This window comes from Vipera ursinii (assembly GCF_947247035.1).
Source record: "Vipera ursinii genome assembly, chromosome: Z".
NCBI classification, from domain to species: Eukaryota; Metazoa; Chordata; class Lepidosauria; order Squamata; family Viperidae; genus Vipera; species Vipera ursinii.
The window spans coordinates 3669761-3693648 of NC_139517.1; the positions used below are offsets into that span (position 1 = coordinate 3669761).

A 23888-nucleotide genomic window follows, 5' to 3' on the forward strand; every position below is an offset into this window, starting at 1 on the left:
AATATGGAATAGAATAGAACAATAAAAATAGAATAGAATATAGAAAATGTGGAATAGAACAAAAATAGAATAGAATATAGAAAATATAGAATAGAATATAGAAAATATGGAATAGAATAGAACAATAAGAATAGAATATAGAAAATATGGAATAGATAGAACAATAAGAATAGAATAGAATATAGAAAATATGGAATAGAATAGAACAATAAGAATAGAATAGAATATAGAAAATATGGAATAGAACAATAAAAATAGAATAGAATATAGAAAATATAGAATAGAATATAGAAAATATGGAATAGAATAGAACAATAAGAATAGAATATAGGAAATATGGAATAGAATAGAACAATAAGAATAGAATAGAATATAGAAAATATGGAATAGAATAGAATAGAACAATAAGAATAGAATATAGAAATATGGAATAGAAAAATAATGGAATAGAATAGAATAACTATTGTCACTTTGAATGTACACTTAATCGGCATACATTAAAACGACCGATATACACTACCTAAATAAATATGAGAAAAATAAATACAGCATAATGCATATACCCACATATATGACATAGAAACAACAGTCTAGTTCGGGTTATGTATACGTGTGCATGACCTCCTAAAGCAGGAGTTCCCGACCAGGGGTGCGAGATGAGATTCGGGGGGGGGGGGAATGCGAAAACTTGGTTTTTCAAAATTATAGTGTATAATTTCACAATCCGTTGCCGTTATTTTGAACTTTGGTAAGCGGGTGCAAGAATATCTCAGAAGCGTTTGAGGAGTGTGAAAAAAGTAAGGTTCTACATTTAGGTAGGATAAATCAAATGCATAGGTATAGTATAGGGGGTACCTTGCTCAATAGTAGTAACTGTGAGAGGGATCTCGGAGTCCTAGTAGACAATCACTTAAATATGAGCCAGCAGTGTGCTGCAGCTGCCAAAAAAGCCAACACAGTGCTAGGCTGCAGAGGGATAGAATCAAGATCAAGTAAAGTACTAATACCACTTTACAATGCCTTGGTAAGGCCACACCTGGAATACTGCATCAGTTTTGGTCACCACGAAGTAAAAAAGATGTCGAGACTCTGGAAAGAGTGCAGAGAAGAGCAACAAAGATAATTAGGGGGCTGGAGGCTAAAACATATAGGGAACGGTTGCTGGAATTGGATATATCTAATTTAATGAAGAGAAGGACACGGGGGGGGGGGGGGGGGGGACAGGATAGCAGTCTTCTAGTATCTCAGGGGCTGCCCCAAAGAAGAGGGAGTCAAGCTATTCTCCAAAGCGCCCGAAGGCAGGACAAGAAGCAACGGATGGAAACAAATCAAGGAGAGAAGCGACCTAGAGCTAAGGAGAAACTTCCAGACAGTGAGGACAATTAATCAGTGGAACCACCTGCCTCCAGAAGCTGTGAATGCGCCAACACTGGAAGTTTTTAAGAAGAGACTGGACAGCCATTTTTCTGAAATGGTATAGGGCAGGGGTCTTCAAACTTGGCCCTTTTATGACTTGTGGACTTCAACTCCCAGAATTCCTCAGCCAGCATGTCTGGCTGAGAAATTCTGGGAGTTGAAGTCCACAATTCATAAAAGGTTCAAGTTTGAAGACCCCTAGTATAGGGTTTCCTGGCTGAGCAGGGGGTTGGACTAGATGACCTCCAAGGTCCCTTCGAACAACAACTACTTCTTCTTCTTCTTCTTCTTCTTCTTCTTCTTCTTCATCTTCATCATCATCATCATCATCATCATCATCATCATCATCATCATTATTATTATTATTATTATTATTATTATTATTATTATTATTATTATTATTATTATTATTATTATTATTATTATTATTATTATTATTATTATTATTATTATTATTATAGAAAAGGTTGGGAGCCGCTGTCTTAAAGGGACAAAAGTTAAGAAACACTTGGAGGGGACTTTCAAATTGCGGGAACCCAGGCTGGCATTCACACACGAGATGATGCGCGCGAAATAAAAGGGGGGGAGGGTGGGTTTTAATTTCCGCCTCTGGATACGACTTGGCCGGATCTTCTGAACTACATCTCCCGGCATGCCTCCTTAATGCCGTTTTCCCCCCCGACCCCCCCCGGTAATCCTTGCGGAAGGCTCCTCTGACGGGGGGGGGGGGCTGGGAGATCAACTCCACCGGCTGCGCCCCGATCCCAGCTCTCCATTGGCCGGCGCAAAAGCTGGGGATCGCCCGTGGCGCTGGCCGAGGGGGTGGGGTGGGGGGGCTCCTTTCCAGCCCCAACCACGCCTGCCGACGCCCCCCTCCCCAAATCCGAAGTCCAAACCCTGCCCGAAACCGAGCGCGGCCCGGGCTGCAGGAGGAGAATTGCAGCGGGCGCCAGGTTGCCGATCCTGGCCTCCGCCCCGGTTCCCTAAAAGAAGCCGAGGAAGCCGCTGCGTCGGGCTGGGGGCGGCGGCTCTGGGTGGAAGAGGAGGCGGCCGAGGGGCGGGGACTGCCGGCTCCCTCGGCCTGTGCTTCCCGGGCGGTGGCGGCCCGGCTTCGGGGCGTCTTGCAGCCGGCGGTGGGCGCCCAGCCGGCGCTTGGTGAGCATCCCCGACGGGGCTTTCCCTCCGCTGCGCTCGGCGGCTCCGGCTCCGCCTTTTGAACGGCCGCTTGGCCCTCAATCGCGTCCCGGGACCCCCTTTCCAGACCCCCCCACCCACCCCGGCCTTTCCTTCCAGGCGGGATTCCCCCCCCCCCTTGCTTTGCCCCCCCCGACAAGCCTCAGCCGTTTGCATTTGCCCCCAACCCGCCTTAGTTGCACCTTAACAGCAGAGCGTGCCCAGAAAGGGGGTCGTGTGAACGCCTGCATCCTTCGCGGGTTGAGGCCCCAAAGCAGGCGACGACGGAACTAACGAAAGCAGGTGGAAAGCAAGCAAATCATCTTCGCTGCTTTTCTCTTCCCCCCCCCCCCTGCCTTCCTTCGCCATTTCCACACACACACACACCAGCCGTGTAGGCGACTACAAAGCCCATCTTCCCTCCCTCGGCCCTCCTTTCCAGCTTTCCCATGGGCGGGCGTTGCCATGCCAGGCGTCCCCAGGTGGATTGCAATGCCTAGCATCCCCAGCCAGCCAGGCAGCATCGTAGGGATGGGTTCTGGGGGAAGATGCTGCCTTGCCCACCCCTACCTCAGTTGTGTCCCCCCCCCCACCGGGACCCTTCCTCCAAAATGCGGTGTGGTCTCCTGGCCCTTTGAGGGAGAGGAGCCATGGCTTGGGACCCCTTGACCCAAGTTCATGTCGTCCCCTGCTGCTCACCGTGGGAATTGTACTTGTCTGGACTCACAATCTACTTTCTCTCTCCCCCCTGCATATTTTTTTTATTTATTTTAATTCCATTTATATCCCGCCCTTCTCAGAAGACTCAGGGCGGCTTACAAGCTTAGCAGTAGCCTTCATTCTATGTATATGCCTGCTTATTAGGGCTTTCACACACACCCCAAGCGGCATTATTACAAAGTCAGCTTAATTGCCCCCAACAATCTGGGTCCTCATTTTACCTACCTGGGAAGGATGGAAGGCTGAGTCAACCTTGAGCCTGGTGGGACTCGAACCTGCACTAATGGCAGGCAGCTGGTGTTACTTAAGGAGGCATTAGCCCCCTGCTGGGCTAATTCTTGGTTTATTTTAACCTGGTTTAGTATTTCTAGGGACACGGTGGCTCAGTGGGTTGGGAAGCTGAGCTTGTCGATCAGAAGGTCGGCAGTTCGGCGGGTTGAATCCCGAGGGCCGTCTAACAGAGTGAGCACCTGTTACTCATCCCAGCTTCTGCCAACCTAGCAGTTCGAAAGCACGTAAAAAATGCAAGTAGAAAAATAGGGACCACTACGGTGGGAAGGTAACAGTGTTCCGTGCGCCTTTGGCGTCTAGTCATGCCAGCCACATGACCACGGAGACGTCCTCGGACAAGCGCTGGCTCTTCGGCTTTGAAACGGAGATGAGCACCGGCCCCTAGAGTCGGAAACGACTAGCACGCATGTGCGGGGGAACCTTTACCTTTTACCCTTAGTATTTCTTTGCCTTTTTATTGGGCCTAGTGCCGCATCACATCACCTAAAGGATGCTCGGGTTCCCAATGTTTACAGATGCAGCTATTCATTTAAACCAGTCTTGGCCCCTTTGAGACGGGTGGACTTCAACTCCCAGAATTCCCCAGCCAGCTGTGCTGGCTGGGGAATTCTGGGAGTTGAAGTCCACCCCTCTGAAATTAGCCCAAGTTGAACAGCATTGATTTGAAACCCACTCTGTTTTCTCTCTTGTCGTTCTTCCTTCTTGCCGTCTTATTAATTCTATTTTTCCCCCCCTCCTCCCTTTCACAGACTCTTCCCATGGATACCAGCCCCCCGATCCCAGATCCCGGGGGTCCCCGAAGGGATTTTACCACCTCGGCTTCTGAGCTGGGCCCTCCCTCCTTCGAATGGCTGCTGGGGCGCCTGGGGGCCCGGGGCCAACGTCGGCAGCGTCTTCTGCTGGCTCTCAGCTGCCTCCCTTGCCTTCTCATGGGTCTGGCCTTGGGTTCCGATGCCCTCTTTGCTCTCACCCCTGTGCGCCAGTGCCGGGACCCCAACGGCACCAAGCTGCCCGAGAATGCCACCTGTGACGGGCCCCACTGGCAGAGGGGGGGGTCCACCAGACTCCCCATCCTGACCAGCAACCCGGTGACCGAGGCGAGTATGCCCGACGCTTCGTTTTCCCGCTGCTGTGATTCATGTGAAACACGTTAAAAATGAAAATTGAGGTCTTCAGTGGTCTTCAGTGACAAATAAGTTACCTAGAACGGGGGTCTCCAAACTTGATGGGTTCGACCCCCCCCAGTGGGAGAGGGAGGGGCAGGGAACTTGCACGCGCACAGGCAAGCGTGAATGCAGCCACGCGTGTGCACAAACAAGTTATAGGCGTGCCCGCCAGGGGTCCCCAGCCTATGTGCCGTGGCCCGCTACCGGGCCGTGGCCTCTTGGTCCACCGGGGGGGGTGTGAGTAGCTGGGCAGTGCGCGTGCGTGTCTGCGCGCGCTCACCCCTGCTCGTGGCACCCTTGCCGCTAGTACCGTGTGGGCGGCGGCGTTGCCACGAACTTGCCCGGGCGGTGGGAGCACTGCGAGCGGCAGGTGGGCGGCAGCGTGCCATTTGTCTGAAACAGCAGGGTCTCCTGCTTCAGCAGAGGGTTGGACTAGAAGACCTCCAAGGTCCCTTCCAGCTCCATTTTGATAAAAGACGAAACAAAAAGGAAAGGAAGGAAAGGAAAGGAAAGGAAAGGGAAGGGAAGGGAAGAAGAGAGAAGGAAGGAAGAGAGAGAAGAAAGAAAGAAAGAAAGAAAGAAAGAAAGAAAGAAAGAAAGAAAGAAAGAAAGAAAGAAAGAAAGAAAGAAGCAACCTATAATTAGTGGAACAACTTGCCACTAGAAGTTGTGAGTGCTCCATCACTGCAGGTTTTTAAGAAGACAAGCAAATTTCATAGGGGAAGCTACGAATCCCTTAACGACCGTGTGATGAACTTAACAACCGTGGCCAGAAAGGTGGTAAAATGGAGTCAAAACTCACTTAACAACAGGGGAAAAATTTTGTCAGCCGAATTGCGGTCATAAGCTGAGGACTGTTCTTCCACGCTGGCGAAATTTTGTTCAAATAGCCTTGTGATGATGTAGAATTACAAATCTAAGTAGAATTACTAATTCCTAATTCTTAAATTATTAATCACAGAGACTGGGAAGCCACCAGCTGATAAATGTCCGAAGTGAGAATGTTAAAAAGGTTATTTGTCAATGATGGTGCAACTGGAAACATGTTAAAATCCAGATATGGATTGTTTGTGAGGTTGTTTAAAGTGCAAAGTGCACACCTCAGGGCCGCTTCTGGAGCCTAACAAATGGGGGGGGGATGGTCATTGTTTTCCTCTACAAAGGAAGGGAAAAGTTATAGCAATTTGTCAAGTGTGATCAGCAAAAGGGTTTTTTCTTTTAATTACAGGAGAATAAATGGAATGCTTAGTGAATATAGATGATCCTCAACGTACGACCAAAATTTCTTTTGCTCAGTGAGACGGTTGTTCAGGGAGCTTCGCCCCATTTTACGACGTTTCCTGCCATGAAAGTCATGATCAAAATTCAGACGTTTGGCAAGGGACTCCTCTTTATGACGGACGCAGTGTCCCGGGCTCACGTGATTCCCCTTTTTCGGCCTTCTGACAAGCAAATGTCAATGGGGGGGAGCCAGATTCGCTTAACGACCGGGTCACTAACTTAACAACTGCAGGGAATCACTTCAGAACTCTGGCAAGAAAGGACGTCAGATGGAGCAAAACTCGCTTCACAGATGCCTCGCTTAGCAACAGAAACTTTTGGGCCCAGTTGTTGTAAGCCGAGGACCACCTGCACTGCGGTGGTTGTAAGCCCGAGCACCAATTTTTCAGCACCGTCGTAATCTCAAATAGGTCCTTAAGTGAGGACCGTCTGTAGTTTGAAAAGATGCAGCCGGATTCCTTCCAGTTTCAGGTTTCAATTAGGCACTCGTTTAGCCTGAAGCATAATTTGATTATTTTTAAAAAATTCTTATTCCTTTTTTTTTCCCCTCAGTGGTCCCTGGATCGTTCTGGAAGTTGGGTCATCCCTCTGCAGCAGATCTGTTTCCTCCTGGGTTTTGCAGCAGGAGCCGTTTTCCTGGGTCACCTGGCCGACAGGTAAGTTAGAAGTTTGGGATGGGAGTTTTTTAGTTTGTAAACTAAATTGGATTAACCTTAATATTTCTTTTCATTGTTTTTTTAACGATTGTAAGCCACCTAGAGGGACCTTCAGATGGGTGGCATATAAATTTAATAATGGAATGGAATGGAATGGAATGGAATGGAATGGAATGGAATGGAATGGAATGGAATGGAATGGAATAGAATAGAATAGAATAGAATAGAATAGAATAGAATAGAATAGAATAGAATAGAATAGAAAATATGGAATGGAATGGAATGGAATAGTATACAATGGGAATACAATAGAGCAGAGCGGACGGAATGGAATGGAACAAAAGAACAGAACAGAATACAGTAGAAAATATGGAATGGAATGATAATAGAATGCAATGAAATAGGAATAGTATAAATGTCAGGACCCACCCCAAACCACGTCTTAGGAAGACAAAACTCTTGGAGCCAAATCTAGTCCAAAAGGAATCTTTACTATGACATGCTTGGTTGTAGGAATACAAGACAGGACTTAATATTGTTCTACAAGCTAAAACCTTATAAAGAGTTCCCGGTTCAACCCCCCCCCCCTTAACCCCATTTGGTCAGCCCCCCATCATTTACCTCATATCATCCCTCTCGTGGGAAAAAGGAACTTAGGACCTTTTATGTTTATTGCTCTCTTCCGTGACACAAGGCAGATGCTACCTGCCCTAGCCCTCCCTTTTGTTCCCCCAGTTCAAAAGGCTTCTCTTTTCCTTTGAAATGCCTAATACAGGCTCAATACACATCCATTCCCTCCTCCTCGGGAGATGGCAGAATCCAGGAACAACGTTTGTAAACATACATGTATGAATATGATATAAATGGATTCTGACAGTTCGCTCTCCTTAGAAAAAAGATGTGTCCATCTGTAAGGGAAGAAAAGAAAAGAAAAAAAACATATGTAAATGTTAACTCGGTTTGTTCGGATACTCTGTATGAAATCTCTTAAGAAGCTTTGGTGCTTTAACGTGGCGTTTATCGACCCATTCATTCTCTGAGGAGGGGAGGTGTTTTCAAGCCACTAAATATTGGGTCATTCCATGATGTTTTCTGGAATCCAAAATTTATTTCACCTCGAAATGTTGTTCCCCTTCCACTATGATGGGAGGGGGTGGTGGTGGGATTTTTGTTCGTAGGGGAGATTGTTGTTCTGTTTATTAGACTGCAGTGAAAGATAGGGTGTATTTGTCTTAAGATTTTTAGGTAATCCTAATTCAACTGTTACTGGGTTTATGATTCTTTTAATTGGAAAAGGTCCCACGTATTTTGGTCCTAATTTCTTACAGGGTTGGAGAGATTTAAGGTATTTTGTGGACAGATATACCATCTCTCCCACCTTGAACGGTGTGGGATCAGCTCTTTTCTTGTCTGCCTGTGTCTTGTGTGCTAATCTAGCCTCTGTTAACGCTTTTCTGACAATAGGCCAGGTGTATTGTATCTGAGCAATCCATTCCTTTAGTTCTGGAATTACCGGTTCTTTGAGGGTTAGTTCAGGTATGGGGTTGAAGCTTTGGCCTGTAGCTACTTGAAAAGGAGTGTAACCTGTGCTGGAGTGAACTGCGTTGTGATATGCCACTTCTGCGAAACCAGTCCGTCTGTTGGAAACTTATATAACATCTTAAATATTGCTCAAGTACTGCATTAGACCGTTCACATTGCCCATTCCCCTGCGGATGATGACTAGATGTCAGTCCTTGGGTAGTTCCTAACAGCGATAAAAATTCCTTCCAAAATGCCGAGGTAAATTGCACCCCCCTGTCAGATATGATGCGTTGTGGTGCCCCATGCAATCTGTAAATATGCTGTAGAAAAAGTTTTGCTAATGCTTTTGCAACTGGAATTTTTTGGCAAGGTATGAAATGCACTTGTTCAGAGAAAAGATCAGTGACAGTCCAGACAATGGTTGTTTCCGTTGCTTTCTGGTAGTTCTACGATAAAGTCCATGGCTATTTCTTTCCATGGGGCCGAGGGATCCGCCACCGGTTGTAACAGTCCTGGCGATTTCCTTTGTAACCTCTTAGCCATCGCGCAAATTTGACAACTGCTCACATAGCTTTCTATGTCTTTTTTCATAGATGGCCACCAAAATTGCCTTTTAGTTAAGTGTAATGTTTTCACAAACCCGAAATGTCCTGCTGATTTTGTATCATGGCACAGTTGCATGAAATTGGTCCTCTGGGGAGCAGGTATGTATAACTTCTCACCCACCCAAGGTAGCCCATCTTTAATAGTGCACACATGCCTATTTTTCTGGAACCATTCGTCCCCTTCCAAGGAATTTCGGAATTCTATTCCGGTTTGGCTATCCACTTTTGGCTTCATTTTTACTTGTGCCCTGGTGGTGACTGGTGCTGCCAGTTGTTGTTCTGGCACGAGTGGTTTAAAGTCAGTTACCCATGTGCTGTTATATTGGGGCATGTGAGATAATGCGTCTGCCAGGAGGTTCTTCCCCCCCCCGGCAAGTGTTTGAGAGTGAAATTGAATCGGTGAAAGTGTTGGGACCAGCGGGCTCTCTTAGGAGTGAGTCAGGACCCACCCCAAACCACGTCTTAGGAAGACAAAACTCTTGGAGCCAAATCTAGTCCAAAAGGAATCTTTACTATGACATGCTTGGTTGTAGGAATACAAGACAGGACTTAATATTGTTCTACAAGCTAAAACCTTATAAAGAGTTCCCGGTTCAAACCCCCCCCCCCTTAACCCTATTTGGTCAGCCCCCCATCCTTTACCTCGTATCATCCCTCTCGTGGGAAAAAGGAACTTAGGACCTTTCATGTTTATTGCTCTCTTCCGTGACACAAGCCAGATGCTACCTGCCCTAGCCCTCCCTTTTGTTCCCCCAGTTCAAAAGGCTTCTCTTTTCCTTTGAAATGCCTAATACAGGCTCAATACACATTCGTTCCCTCCTCCTCAGGAGATGGCAGAATCTAGGAACAACGTTTTAAACATACATTTATGAATATGATAATAAATGGATTCTGACAATATAATAGGAAGAGAAGAGAGCAGAATGGAATGGAATGAAATGGAATTGATGATAGTATGTGCCCTTGGGTGTCCTGCAGCCTGCCTTGAAAATAAGTGAAATTAAATAACAGACAAAATAGGAAAAAATAGATAGTTCCCGACTTAGGACCCTGATGGAGCTCAGAATCATTAAATGGCTCGTCATGTGACTGACTTGATTTTAGGACATTGTTTGCAGTGCTCGTTAAGTGAATCATGGTTGTTACGTGAATCCGTAGTAGGGCAGAGCAGAACGGAACGGAACAGAACAGAATAGAATAGAATAATATTAGAATAGAATAGAAATAAGGAATAGGAGAGGAGAGGAGAGGAGAGGATAAGATAGGATAATATTAATAGGATAAGGTAAAGGTAAAGGTTCCCCCGCACATGCGTGCTAGTCGTTTCCGACTCTAGGGGCCGGTGCTCATCTCCGTTTCAAAGCCGAAGAGCCGGCGCTTGTCCGAGGACGTCTCCGTGGTCATGTGGCTGGCATGACTAGACGCCAAAGGCGCACGGAACACTGTTACCTTCCCAACGGAGTGGTCCCTATTTTTCTACTTGCATTTTTACGTGCTTTCGAACTGCTAGGTTGGCAGTTCATGTGACCACGGTCACGCAATTGCCATCTGTCAACTTCCCCGCCGGCCTCCGACAAATCGTCGTTGAGGGAAGCCAGATTCGCTTAACGACCGTGTCACTAAACAACTGCCACAATTCACTTAACACCTGTGACAAGACAGGTCATAAAGTGGGGCAAAACCAGGCAAAACCACAGGAGTCAACAATTTGCCTCACAGCCCTGGCCAAAAAACAAAACTCAGGCACATCTCGCTTAACGAACGTCTTGTTTAACAACCCATGTTGCGGTCGTAAGTCGAGGACCAACCTGTAATCTCTCCGTTTCGCTTGCTCCTTGCAGTGTAGGGCGGCGAAGTACCTTCCTCCTGTCTCTGATTCTCGGCTGTCCAGCAGGCATTCTGGCAGCCTTCGCGACGTCCCCCTCCATCTTCATACTGGGCCGGAGCCTCTGGGCCACCATGTTGGGGGCCTTACAACTCGCCCTCTACGTCACCCGTAAGTATCACCCTGAAACGGTCGTGCATCGCCCCAAAGTTTGGATAGGCTTGGACTGCTGGAAGTGACCCACGAGAGTCTTTCTGTTTTTAATGGACTGAAGCTTTGGCTGTAAATCCATGTTTATATATATATATATAGATATAGATATAGATATATAGATATAGATATAGATATAGATATAGATACACACACATACATACACACATACATATTTTTATCAATTTTTATAATCACAAGTGCTTAATATTTTATCAGCAACATATTGTCTGGATTCCAACATTTAACTTGCTAATACATATTAATAATAACCTTAATAATATCAATAGCATTAATAATAGCGTTAACATTAATAACATTAATAGCAAGAAGAAGAAGAAGGAAGAAGTTGGAAGGGACCTTGCAGGTCATCTAGTCCACCCCCTGCTCAGTCAGGAAAACTGCTTGTCGGAAGGTCGCAAAAGGGGATCACGTGACCCCCAAGACTTTGCAACCGTTGTAAATAGATTAACAGAACTGGAAGGGATCTTGGAGGTCATCTAGTCTAACCCCCTGCTCAGGCAGGAAACCCTATACCATTTCAGACCAATTGATGTCCAGTCTCTTCTTAAAAACTTCCAGGGTTGGAGCATTCACCACTTCTGGAGGCAGGTGGTTCCACTGATTAATTGTTCTAACTGTCAGGAAGTTTCTCCTTAGTTCTAGTCAAGTTCCTTTCTCTCTACCTCATTTTTCTAGCCAACGATAAAAGGTGTATGAATTTTCTTTCATTTTCAGTGTCTGTCTATCCGTTTCTGCACACACTAAGATTTTTTTAATTAGCTCTTCCTCCACTGGTAAATCTTCATTTTACCGAGGTTGAGCGAATACAGTTCTTGCTGCAGTTAATCTATGTAAAATTAAACATATACCCTCTTTCTCATAATTTCCTACAATTATGCCTAACAAAAATAATTCTGGCTTAAAACCTGTCTTGTTTTTGAATCATTTTCTCTGACCTTGTATGTATTCTTACCCAGAATCTTTTAGCTTTGACAGCCTCTCCGCCAAAGATGGTAATAAGTGCTTGGTTTTTGGTTTACATTTCCAACAATTGCTTGATATATTTTTAAATATTTTTGCTAACCTCACCGGTGTTCAGTGCCATCTATAAAACACTTTATGCAAATTGTCTTTGCATGCTACCGCTTTTGCTATTTTAAAAGTTCTTTCCCAAAGGCTTTGCCAGTTTTCTAGTTCTATGTTATGTCCAAAATGCTTTGCCCGTGTTATCGATTTCTTTAACTGGTTCCTCTTCCAGACAAAATAGGAAAAAAATAGTTCCCGACTTAGGACTCTGATGGAGCTCAGAATCATTAAATGGCTCGTCATGTGACTGACTTGATTTTAGGACATTATTTGCAGTGTTCATTAAGTGAATCATGGTTGTTAAATGAATCCATAGTAGAGCACAGCGGAACGGAACAGAACAGAACAGAACAGAATAGAATAATAGAATAGAATAGAATAGAATAGAATAGAATAGAATAGAATAGAATAGAATAGAATAGAATAGAATAGAATAGAATAATGAGAATAGAATAGAATAATGAGAATAGAATAGAATAATGAGAATAGAATAGAATAGAATAATGAGAATAGAATAGAATAGAATAGAATAAAATAATGAGAATAGAATAGAATAATGAGAATAGAATAGAATAGAATAATGAGAATAGAATAGAATAGAATGGAATAGAATAGAATAATGATAATAGAATAGAATATATGGAATAGAATAGAATAGAATAGAATAGAATAGAATAGAATAATATTAGAGTAGAATAGAATAAAATAGAATAGAGAAAATATGGAATAGAATAGAATAATAGAATAGAATAGAATAATAGAATAGAATAGAACAGAATAGAATAGAGAAAATATAGAATAGAATAGAATAGAATTACAGAATAGAATAGAATAATAGAGAAGAATTATTGGATAGAATAGAACAGAACAGAATATATGGAATGGAATAGAATAGAAATAAGGAATAGAACAGAACAGAATAGAATAGAATAGAATAGAATAGAAGCTGGAAGGGACCTTGGAGGTCTTCTAGTCCAGCCCCCTTCTCCAGCAGGAGAACTTATACCATCTCAGACAGGTCATTAAGTGAATGTCATGATTGTTAAGCAAGCCAATTGTCCACCATTTTTTTCCGGAAAATGATCAGTGAATTCTGGGAGTTGACATCACACCCATCTTAAAGCTGCCAACATTCTACAACGCTGCTCTAAAATTTCAGGAACAATTTGGAAATTTGGATTTGCAGCAGTTAGTTTAGTGACCATTCAAGGTTACAGCAGTACTGGAAAAAAGCGACTTAGGGCACGCTTCACACTTCATGACCATTGCAGCATCCCCATGGTCCCGCGAGTTACATTCGGACGCTGGACGACTGACTCCCACTTAACGACGGTCACAGCGTCCATGGGGGGGTGTCACGCGATCCCCTTCTGCGACCTTCAGAGAAGCCAAGGCCGTGGGGGAAAGCAAGGTTCACTTAACAGCGGTTTTCCTCAGTTACGAAATGCAGCGGTTTCCCCTAAAATGTGGCGAGAAGAGTCGTAAAATGGGGCACTTCACCAATCTCTCACTTAGCAAGAGAAAATTGGGGCTCCCTTCTGGTCACGTACAGGAGGACCTGCATTGCACTTCCGTTAACCTGCCCGACTTCTCTCTTTTACCTAGGTTTGGAGTTGTGTTGTCCTTCACAACGACTCCCAGTCGCCATGGCGGGAGACCTCGTTCAGGTGGGAGGACAATTCCTCCTGTTGGGACTGGCGTGGGCCTGCGGCAGTTGGAGGGTGCTCCAAGGCTTGATCTCAGCCGGAATGGGGGTCTGCCTACTCTATGGGTAAGTTGACTTGCCTTTCTCCACACCGGGCCAGGCAGTGTTGAGGGAGGGGTGCCAGAACCACTCAACCAGGGGTCCCCAACCTGTGGGCTGTGGCCCACTATTGGTCCACGGCCTGTTTGCAACGGGGCCGTGTGAGTGGCTGGCTGGTGGGCGCACATGCAGGTGCTCCGGGCTTCATTCGTGCGAGCGTTGCTGGTGTTCTGGGCTTCACTCGTGCAAGCGACACTGGTGCTTTTGGACTCACTTGTGAAAGCGTCGCTGGTGCTTCGGGCCTCATTCACGTGTGTTGCTGGTGCTTTGGACCCCACTTGTGCAAGCATCATTGGTGCTTCTGGCCTCTCTTGTGCAAGGGTCATTGGTCTTCGGGCCTCACTTGTGCGAGTATCGTTGGAGCTTCGGGCCTCACGTGCAAGCATCATTGGTGCTTCGGGCCCCACTTGTGCAAGCATCGTTGGTGCTTCAGGCCTCACCTGTGCAAGCATCGTTGGTGCTTCGGGCCCCACCTGTGCAAGTGTCATTGGTGCTTCGGGCCCCACTTGTGCAAGTGTCGCTGGTGTTCGGGGCCTCACGTGTGCGAGCATCATTGGTGCTTCGGGCCTCACTTGTGCAAGTGTCGCTTGTGCTTCCAGCCTCACTTACACAGGCGTCGCGACCTACAACAGTGAATGATCAAAGTTACAGTGGCACGGACGAATGTGTCTTATGACCGATTTTCACGCTTACGACCGTCACAACATCCCCGCGGTCACGTGATCAACATTTGGCTGCTTGGCAACTGACTCATATTGTGACAGGGTCACGTGATCTCCTTTTGTGACCCTCAGACAAGCAAAGTCAACTGGGGAGCCAGATTCGCTTAAAACAACAGAGTTGTGCTAACTTAACAACTGTCGCAATTCGCTTAACAACTGTGGCAAGAAAGGTCGTAAAAGGGGGCGAAATTCATTTAAACCAATGTCTCACTTAATGACAGAGATTTGGGACTCAGTTGTGGTCGTAATTCAACTACCTGTACATGGGGAAGAGGAATCTTCCCTTACAAACCAAGGAGATGTGTCAAGGTATTGATTTAACAGCTAACCAGCGTATGTAATGTAAGAAGTAAGATGTAATGATGGGGATGACTCCGCAGGGTCTGGGTCTCTTTAAGAGCCATTTTTTAAAAGGAAGGCTCTGCTGATGTGTTCTCTCTCTTCCGTTTCCTGCTGTAACTGTGGTTTGTTGGATCCTGCTGTATTAGCTCATGGGTATATATTGTTCCTGGTGTATGATATTGTAGATAAAAAGGTAAAGGTTCCCCCACACGTGCGTGCTAGTCGTTTCTGACTCTAGGGGCTGGTGCTCATTTCCGTTTCAAAGCCGAAGAGCCAGCGCTTGTCCGAGGACGTTGTCCGTGGTCATGTGGCCGGCATGACTAGACGCCAAAGGCGCACAGAACGCTGTTACCTTCCCACCGTAGTGGTCCCTATTTTTCTACTTGCATTTTTACGTGCTTTCGAACTGCTAGGTTGGCAGAAGCTGGGACGAGTAACAGGCGCTCACTCTGTTACGCGGCACTCGGGATTCGACCCGCCAAACTGCCGACCTTCTGATCGACACCACTTACTATAGACCACTGTTTACTGTGTTTACTCCTGAGTTATCTTGCGCAACAAGACTGTGCACGCTCTGACAAGATGCATCGCTATTTATGCATGTCTAAAAATTAGGCGTGTATAAATATGCATAAGTCATAGGCCTCGGGTTACTTCCTGCTTTCGGCTGTCTTCAAGAGAACAATTGGCTGAGTGAGAAGAAAAATTGACACCTTGAAATTCAGCAATTGCCATGGAAGTATTCTAATAAGATTTACGAGGCTATATTCCGTATGTTTCCGTTTGTCTTAAATGGTCCTCTTTACCCCAAAAGCCCATTTTGGCCACCCATTAGAGAGAAATTTGGGAGATTTTGAAATTTGGGAGAAGTTTCGCAGCCCTTCGAGGTAGGCCCCACCAGGACAGAGCACCCAGGTTCACTCAAAGGCTGCTCCGTGGTTATAGAACCACCGAATCTTGAAATCTGGACAAGGAAGTCCCTCCCGCCACACTTAATCCTGGCTTGTTCATCTTCCTTGGGTGAGACCTGTTTCTCCCTGTTGCTTAGCAGGACTGTTTATTTGGAAGATCAGTTTCCTTCCTTTGTGGCTTTTTATTTTTATAGGACTTCAATTAGCAAACCTTTCCTTCCTTCTTCCCTCCCTCCCTCCCTCCCTAATATTTTCTCTTTAAACTTCCTTCCTCCTTCCCTAATATTTCCTTTTTAAACTTCCTCCCTCCCTCCCTAATATTTCCTCTTTTTAAACTTCCTTCCTCCCTCCCTCCCTAATATTTCCTCTTTAAACTTCCTTCCTCCTTCCCTAATATTTCCTCTTTTTAAACTTCCTCTCTCCCTCCCTAATATTTCCTCTTTAAACTTCCTTCCTCCTGCCCTATTTCCTCTTTTTAAAATTCCTGCCTTCCTCCCTTCCCTTCCCTTCCTAATATTTCCTCTTTTTAAACTTCCTCCCTCCCTAATATTTCCTTTTGAAACTTCCTTCCTCCTTCCTTAATATTGCCTCTTTTTAAACTTCCTCCCTCCCTCTGCTTCCTTCCTTCCTCCTTCCCTCCCTTCCTTCTTCCCTCCCTTTCCCCCCACCCCCTTTAATTGTTCCTCTTTCTTAAATTCTCTGCTTCCTCCCTTCCTTCCTAGCTGCCCTGGATTGTTCCCTGAATCTCCCCGTTGGCTCCTGGCAACCCGTCGAACAGCTCGGGCCAAGGACGTCTTGTTAGCCCTGTGCCAAGATGGCAGCGCCCAGGAATCCGAGACGCGGGAGGCGCTGGAGGGTGAGTGATCCCGCTTGTCAAACCCCCCTTCGTTCCAGCTGGTTGACTTGAGCACTGTGGCGTAACTGGAGCACAGCCTGTAATTTTAAAACTGGGATCCTTCCAGCCTGCTCTGGGATAACTGAGCACTTTGCAGCTTTGCTCGTTTGTGAGTCGAGATAAGATGTGTGGACTTCAACTCCCAGAATTCCCAGGGTTGGCTTTGGGGCCTTTAGGACAGTGTTTTTTCAACCTTTGGGCCTTGATGTGTGGACTTCAACTCCCAGAGTTCCCAGGGCTGGCTTTGAGGCCTTTAGGACAGTGTTTTTCAACGTTCAGCCCTGGATGTGTGGACTTCAACTCCCAGAATTCCCAGGGCTGGCTTTGAGGCCTTTAGGACAGTGTTTTTCAACGTTCAGGCCTGGATGTGTGGACTTCAACTCCCAGAATTCCCAGGGCTGGCTTTGGGGCCTTTAAGACAGTGTTTTTCAACCTTTGGGCCTTGATGTGTGGACTTCTACTCCCAGAGTTCCCAGGGCTGGCTTTGAGGCCTTTAGGACAGTGTTTTTCAACGTTCAGCCCTGGATGTGTGGACTTCAACCCCCAGAATTCCCTAGCCAGCCATGCTGGCTGGGGAATTCTGGGAATTGAAGTCCACATACCTTAAAGCAGCCAAGTGTGAGAAACCCTGCTCTAGAGGTTCCCTCTGTCTTTCTCCATTCTGACACAAGGTTGATTGACCTTCCTTTTTCCCTCCTCCACGATCTGGTCCCTCCATCTTGGTACCAACCCTTTAGAGCTGGACAACGCTTGTCACCTGCCTGCAGCTGCCCAGATCTCACTCCGCACTCTCCTGTCATGCAGGAACATCTGGAAGAACATTCTGATCCTTGGTTTTACCACGTAAGTTGAACTTGGTATGCTACTAGAACCTATGGAGGCTCTTCCAGGAATGGCAGAGTAGACCTGGGGGTGGGCGAGAAGTATAGCAATAGGAGTTAGACTTATATACCGCTTCACAGTGCTTTACAGCCCTCTTTAAGTGGTTTACAGAGTCAGTCTGTTGCCACCCCACCAAAAAACAACAACAACAACCTGGGCCACCCAGCCAGTGTTCATGCCTCAGGCGGGACTAGAATTCACCATCTCCTGGAGATTGGCCCAAGGTCACCCAACGATCTTTCATGTCCATATCAGGACTTGAACTCAGAGTTTCTCACTTTCTCGTCTGGTGCTTAAGCACTAAACCAAACTGACTCTCTTTACTTTCCTCTTACGGTCCTTTCAGTGGCAATGAGTTCCTTCCTTCCATCCTAAAAGGGTCTTGAGCATCCTTGTTTGTTCTTAGGCTTTTGAGACACTTGAACCCGTGACCTAAACCAGGTTGGCGTATTTTTCTCCTCCAGATTCATAGCCCACGCGATCTGCCACTGTTACCAGCAGGCCTGGGAGTCCATGGAGGACCCACGCGCCAAGTTCTACTTCCCCTTCCTGTTGTCCGCCGGCAGCGCGGGTCTCGGTTGCCTCTTTCTTTGCCTCACCGTCGGTCGGTATGGACGTCGCGGGATTCTGCTCCTCACCACGACCCTGACTGGCATCGCCTCTCTGATCCTGCTGGGGCTGGGAGAATGTAAGAACCCCGGGCTAATTTCCAAGGAGAGTCTTCTTGCAGGATCCGATCTGGGACCAGCGGTTTACTCTTCCAAGCTCCCAGACTTGTGCTGGAGCCTGTGACTACGTAGGAGAGACAGGGAGGAAGCCAACCACCAGATTGCAAGGACACAAGCGAGCGGTCCGACGAGGAGGCCCAGACTCCTCGCTAGCCTCACATTGCAGTGAACAAGGACAGAGATTCAGTTTCGCAGCTACTAAGATTGTTGGCCGAGCAGGGACAAAAATAGCCAGGGAAGTATCTATGTTGGTTCTCAAGTCATCCAGGTTGTGGTTGTCCCAAAGGTGCTTTTTTTCAGGAGGCAACTGGGCTTCCTTGTTTTTCTTTGAAGACGTTTTGCTTCTCATCCAGGAAGCTTCTTTCAGAACTGACTGGAGGGTGGGGAATGGAAGGATCTATATGCCTTGCAGACAGCTGGTCGTTTGCATTTAGAGGGTCGTTGAGGCCATTGGGACATTTTCCTATGTCCTCAGGGTCACCTGAGGAGCGCAAATCTGCAAATGCCAAGCAGGCTCCACGCCCGTTTGCACCACTCCGGTGTCCCTGAGGACACAGTTGAAACCTCCAAGTGGCCTCAGCGACTCTCTGAAAGAAGGCAAATGACCAGATGACTGCAAAGGAGTATATAAATCCTTCCGTTCCCCACCCTCCAGTCAGAGCTGAAGAAGCCTCTGGGATGAGAAGGGAAATGTCTTCAAAGGAAAACACAAGTCCAGGTGCCTCCTGAAAAAAAGCACCTTTGGGACAGCCAGGGAAAGAATTGGAGAAATGGGCTCCTTGTTGGGCAACACCAGTGTTTATCAGGTACTTAAGAGCCAAGGGCTTTACAGCACAAGGAAACAACAGCCAATGACTTGATAGCTGGCCATCAACACTCCAGTCAGCAAGTAAAAAGCCACACAACAACCAGGCACCACAAAAATACCACGCACTGCAGAGTTCCTAAGCTTTGTGGATTGGCGGGGAAGGGAAAGGGAAGAACAGGGAAATATGTGCGCGTGCACAGCGGTGGCGATAGCATCAGCGCACATGTGCAAGCGGGCTGCACCCACCCTCGCCGCGGTGCCGCCACTGCTAGCATCCGTGCGCATGTGGAAACGGTGCTAGTGACTGTCCACAGGCCGCTAGCGACTGCGTGAAGCTAGCACGCCTACGCAAACAGCGCGAGTGTGGGGTGTGCGCGCATCTGCGTGCACTCGCCAGCCATTCCCGAGGCCCGCTGGCCAACAGGCTTGCCGACCGGTACTGGGCCACAGGCCACAGGTTGGAAACTCCTGGCCTAAAGCGCACTCTGCGCTAGACCGATCCAGATTGGCTCCTGCCACATCATCCCGGGACGCGCATGTTTGTCTTCATTCGGGGCAGACCTCTCGCGTCTGGGTTCCTGAGTCGTACAGGTAGTCATCAACTCTCGACGGTCCTCAACTTACGAGCACAAACAGGATTTGTCAAATTCGTCACTGGGCCATGCGGTTGTTAAATGAGGCATCGCAGGGGGGGGGACCAGAGTCGATTTTAGAGCCTGGGCCGGGGGAAGTGCGTAGCTCTCCAGATGGGTCGTTGTGCTGCAGTTCCTAGCAGCCCTGGCCGACGGGATTGTGGAAGGACTCTTTTTTTGGGGGGGGGAATACTTAGGGGTGGGGGGGTGCACCAAGTTGTCCAGCTGCCTTCCCTGCTCTCCCACCCTGCGTGACTTCACACCTTCCGTTTTTGTCTTCGGTGGCAGACCTCAACACCGCGGCCCGAAGAACGTTTTCCATTCTCGGTCTCTTCACCTCCCACGCAGCCGGCTCGCTCAGCGTCTTCTTCGCTGCGGAAGTCATCCCCACTGTGATCAGGTGAGGCAGAAAAGTCTCCGAGAGAGTGAGGAGGGCTCCCGGGGTAGAAAAATAAAGAATTAAAGGACAGAGACAGTCTCCACTATAAACTCACCTCCTTCCTTATCTGTCAGTCCACCCATTTTGTCTTCAAATGTCTAGTCCCCACAGCTTTTGCTCGTTCCTTCCTTCCTTCCTTCCTTCCTTCCTTCCTTCCTTCCTTCCTTCCTTCCTTCCTTCCTTCTCTTTTCCTTTCTTTTTCTTCCTTTTTTCTCCCTACCTGTTCCTTCTTTCATCCCGCTTCCTTCCTTCCTCCTCCCCTCGCTTCCTTTCTTCCTTCTGTTTATCTATTTTCCTTTCGCCTTCCTTCCTCCCCTCCTTCCCCCTTCCTATCACTTTTCCTTTCTCCTCCCTCGATCCCTTTCTTTCTTCTTTCTTTCTTTCTTTCTTTCTTTCTTTCTTTCTTTCTCTTTCTTTCTTTCTTTCTTTCTTTCTTTCTTTCTTCTTTTTTTCTTTCTTTCTTTCTTCTTTCTTTTCCTTTCTTCCTCCTTCCTCCCTCCCTCGTCCCAAACAGCAAGATGGCCAGTATATAAATTTAATAAATAAATGAATATGAAGGGGGGATGGGGAAGGACAACAGAGCGGAAAACTCGAGACTCCTGCTAATATAACAGGGCAATTTTCTTCCCGCAGAGGGAAGGGTCTTGGCATTATCCTGGCTTTGGCATCTCTCGGAGGGCTGAGCGCCCCCTTGTTGCGGGTGCGAGAACAGCACGGCTCCTTCCTCGAACACATCGTTCTGGCCTCCCTCAACATCCTGGCCCTGCTTTGCCTGCTGCTCCTGCCCGAGACCAAACGCAAACCTTTGCCCGAAGGCCTGCAGGATGGAGAACTTTATCGGAGGCCTTCGCTGCTCCGGCGGGCCGGCCAGTTGGCGGACCGGGACTCCGAGGGGGTGACGCGGCGAGACGATGTGCCGTTGCTTTCCACCCCGAATCCTGCCAGCTGATGCCATGGCTTGCTCGTCCAGCAAACGCAAGGGCCGAATGGAGGCCATGAGGGGAAAAAAAAATCAGATTTTTGGCCTTTTCCTGCTTCTGATGTCGCCCGAAAGCAGTAGCAGCAACTCGTTTGTTAAAACGGACAGACTCCATTTGCGGCCCTTGGGAACTAGGATTCGTAGCTAGTTGCCCCAAAAATAGCCAGAGCAGTATTTCCCGATCTCAGGCACTTCAAAGAGGTGTGGACTTCAATTCCCAGAATTCCCTGGGGAATTGAAGTCCACACATCCACCCGCCATTCTTTCTTCCGAAAACAACCTGAGATTTGAAATTAAAGCTAAGCCAGACTTTCAAGGACGACGCAGAAGCTTTGCAAGAGAGAGAGAGAGAGAGAGAGAAAAAAAAGAAATCTGAAAACTTTCTTCCCGGAAGAGAATTTTTTTAACAGCCTTTCTGCTTTTGGCAACGGAAAGATTTTGGGGCTTTACGAATCGAAGGATACGGGGGTCAAAGTGTCGAAGTGCTTAGCTAGGAGGTTGGGCTGATCCTCCAGTTTTTTTAAAAATCTCTCTTGGATTTTCTTTCAAAAGTTCTTCGATTTGGGGACGTGGTTTGGGGACGTGGGGAAATAATTCTGTTTAATTTTTGGTTTTTTCGTTTTGCCGATGTAGGACAGGGGAGTTAGGGCCCGGAGTCAGCCTGCGGATTGAAATCCGAGACAGGAACTAAGGGTTTGACCTATGCATTCCTCTCGTTTTTTAACAATTGTGTCCGTGACACACATCTCTTTTTGCAAAGGGCTCGCATTCAGGACGTTGGATCAGAGGTGACGAAATCCTAAAAGTTGAACCTCGGATTTGTTTCCAGTACACGGTTTTCCTTTCCTCCCCAAAAGAAACCGCCGATTAGATCAGACAAGGATTAATTATCCTTTGCTTCTCGAGGTGGACGGATTTGATCTGGGCATCCAAAAATGTCCGATCAGCCTATTCTTCATTTGGCCAATTCTTCATTTAACATCTATGGAGATTCTCAGTCATTCTCCCAAAGCTGCTTTTTTTTTTCAAGAGGCAGCTGGACTTTTGTTTTTCTATGAAGAGGTTTCGCTTCTCATCCCAGGAGCTTCTTCAGGTTCTGACTGGAGGGCGGGGAATGGAAGGATTTATACTCCTTGCATACAGCTGGTCATTTGCCTTTTAGAGAGTCGTTGAGGCCACATGGATGTCCGCTCTGGGTCAAAATCAGGGCTTTTTTTCCTCATAGAACGCTCAGAACGGAGTTCCGGCACCTTTTTTGGATGGAACCTTGTAGGGTAGGCAAGGCGGGTTGTATGACGTGTGAGTTCCGGCACCTTTTTATTTTACAAAAAAAGCACTGGTCAAAATTGAACACACAATCTTTTCAGTAGCTCCGAGAAGGCTCCCCGTCCATTTGCACCGCTCGGACGACCCTGAGGACACAGACAAACCTCCAAGTGGCCTCAACAACTCTCTAAAAGAAGGCAAATGACCAGATGACTGCAAAGGAGTATAAATCCTTCCATTCCCCACCATCCAGTCAGAACTGAAGAAGCTTCTTGGATGAGAAGCGAAACGTCTTCAAAGAAAAACCTGGCAGTCCAGTTGCCTCCTGAAAAAAAAAGCACCTTTGGGACATATAAATGTGCAAATCTTTATGCAGAAATCTTTTTTTTCCCCCTAGCGTTATTTGCTTGCAGTGAAGGGAAACAAAACGGCCGCTGTACACGAAAGACGGTTTCAGCCGTCGGTTTTGCCCTCCCAAATCTGGAACGTACAGGCAGTCCTCGACTTAACGACCGTTGAGCCCCAAGCGTCTTTTGCTTAAGTGAGAATTAAGCAAATTAACTGCCCCATTTTACGACCTTTCTTGGCACCGTTGTTAAGTGAATCACTGCAGCTTGTCGTAAGTCGGTAGCCTGGTTGTTAAGCGAATCTGGCTTCCCCTTTGCTTGTCAGAAGATCAGAAAAGGAGATCATGTGACCTGGGGATGCTGCGACTGTCATAAATAGGAGTCAATAAGCCTCTGAATTTTGATAGCGTGTCCAGGGAGAGGCTGCCATGGTCGTACGTACGACAAACAGTCCTTTTGCGGTGCCGTTGTAACTCCGAACGGTCGCTAAACGAACTTGCAAGTCCAGGACTTCCTGTATCCAGTTTTTTTTTTCCGTTTTTCAGGGCTCAGAATTAATAGCAGGTTTTAGTACCAATTTAAGGAGAGAGGATCGCTGAAGGAGTGGCACAGCGTCATACCCAGGGAGGGATCACTCAGGCCGAAGCACACGCGTGTGTACTAACACACTTAACTTTTGCTTTCCTGGGAGTTAAACGTGCAACATTTTCCCCCCCCTTCCTCTGCCCCCCCCCCAGGAGGCTCAATTTTTTTGGACTGCTTTGTAGACTTAAAGGGAAATAAAACACTTGACTGTTAATAAGCTAAATAAAAGAAAGGGGGGGACAAAATCCACTCGGGGAAAATCCCTGGCTAAGCTTCGGAGTCTTTGGGGGGCAAGAATTTTAATACCACTTTACAAGGCCTTGGTAAGGCCACGCTTGGAATACGGCATCTAGTTTTGGTCACCATTATATTAAAAAAAAAAGATGTTGAGACTCTGGAAAGAGTACAGAGAAGAGCAGCAAAGATGATCAGGGGACTGGAGGGTAAAACATGAAGAACGATTGCTGGAATTGGGGATGTCTGGACGCAGTGGCTCAGTGGGTTAGGACGCTGAGCTTGTCGATCAGAAGGTCGGCAGTTTGGCGGGTCGAATCCCGAGTGCCGCGTAGCAGAGTGAGCGCCTGCTACTCGT

General features: G+C 47.1%; 1 protein-coding gene across 3 annotated transcripts; it reads left to right on the plus strand.

The window, feature by feature from the left end:
- Positions 1–2291: 2291 nt before the first annotated feature.
- On the plus strand, positions 2292–23509 carry SLC22A17 (solute carrier family 22 member 17). Of its 3 annotated transcripts, none has more exons than XM_083377703.1 (10): positions 2292–2571; positions 4350–4697; positions 6600–6703; positions 10674–10828; positions 13562–13727; positions 16458–16591; positions 17368–17473; positions 17977–18200; positions 19969–20080; positions 20753–23509. In XM_083377703.1, the coding sequence occupies exons 2-10, from the start codon at positions 4359–4361 to the stop codon at positions 21066–21068; spliced, it is 1656 nt and encodes a 551-aa protein (XP_083233829.1). In that variant the 5' UTR covers positions 2292–2571; positions 4350–4358; the 3' UTR covers positions 21069–23509. The 3 variants fall into 3 exon arrangements, with proteins under 3 accessions (XP_083233829.1, XP_083233831.1, XP_083233830.1); XM_083377704.1 differs by lacking the exon at positions 2292–2571 and adding an exon at positions 2798–2892; XM_083377705.1 differs by lacking the exon at positions 20753–23509 and having other exon boundaries at positions 19969–20735.
- The last annotated feature ends 379 nt before the right edge of the window (positions 23510–23888 follow it).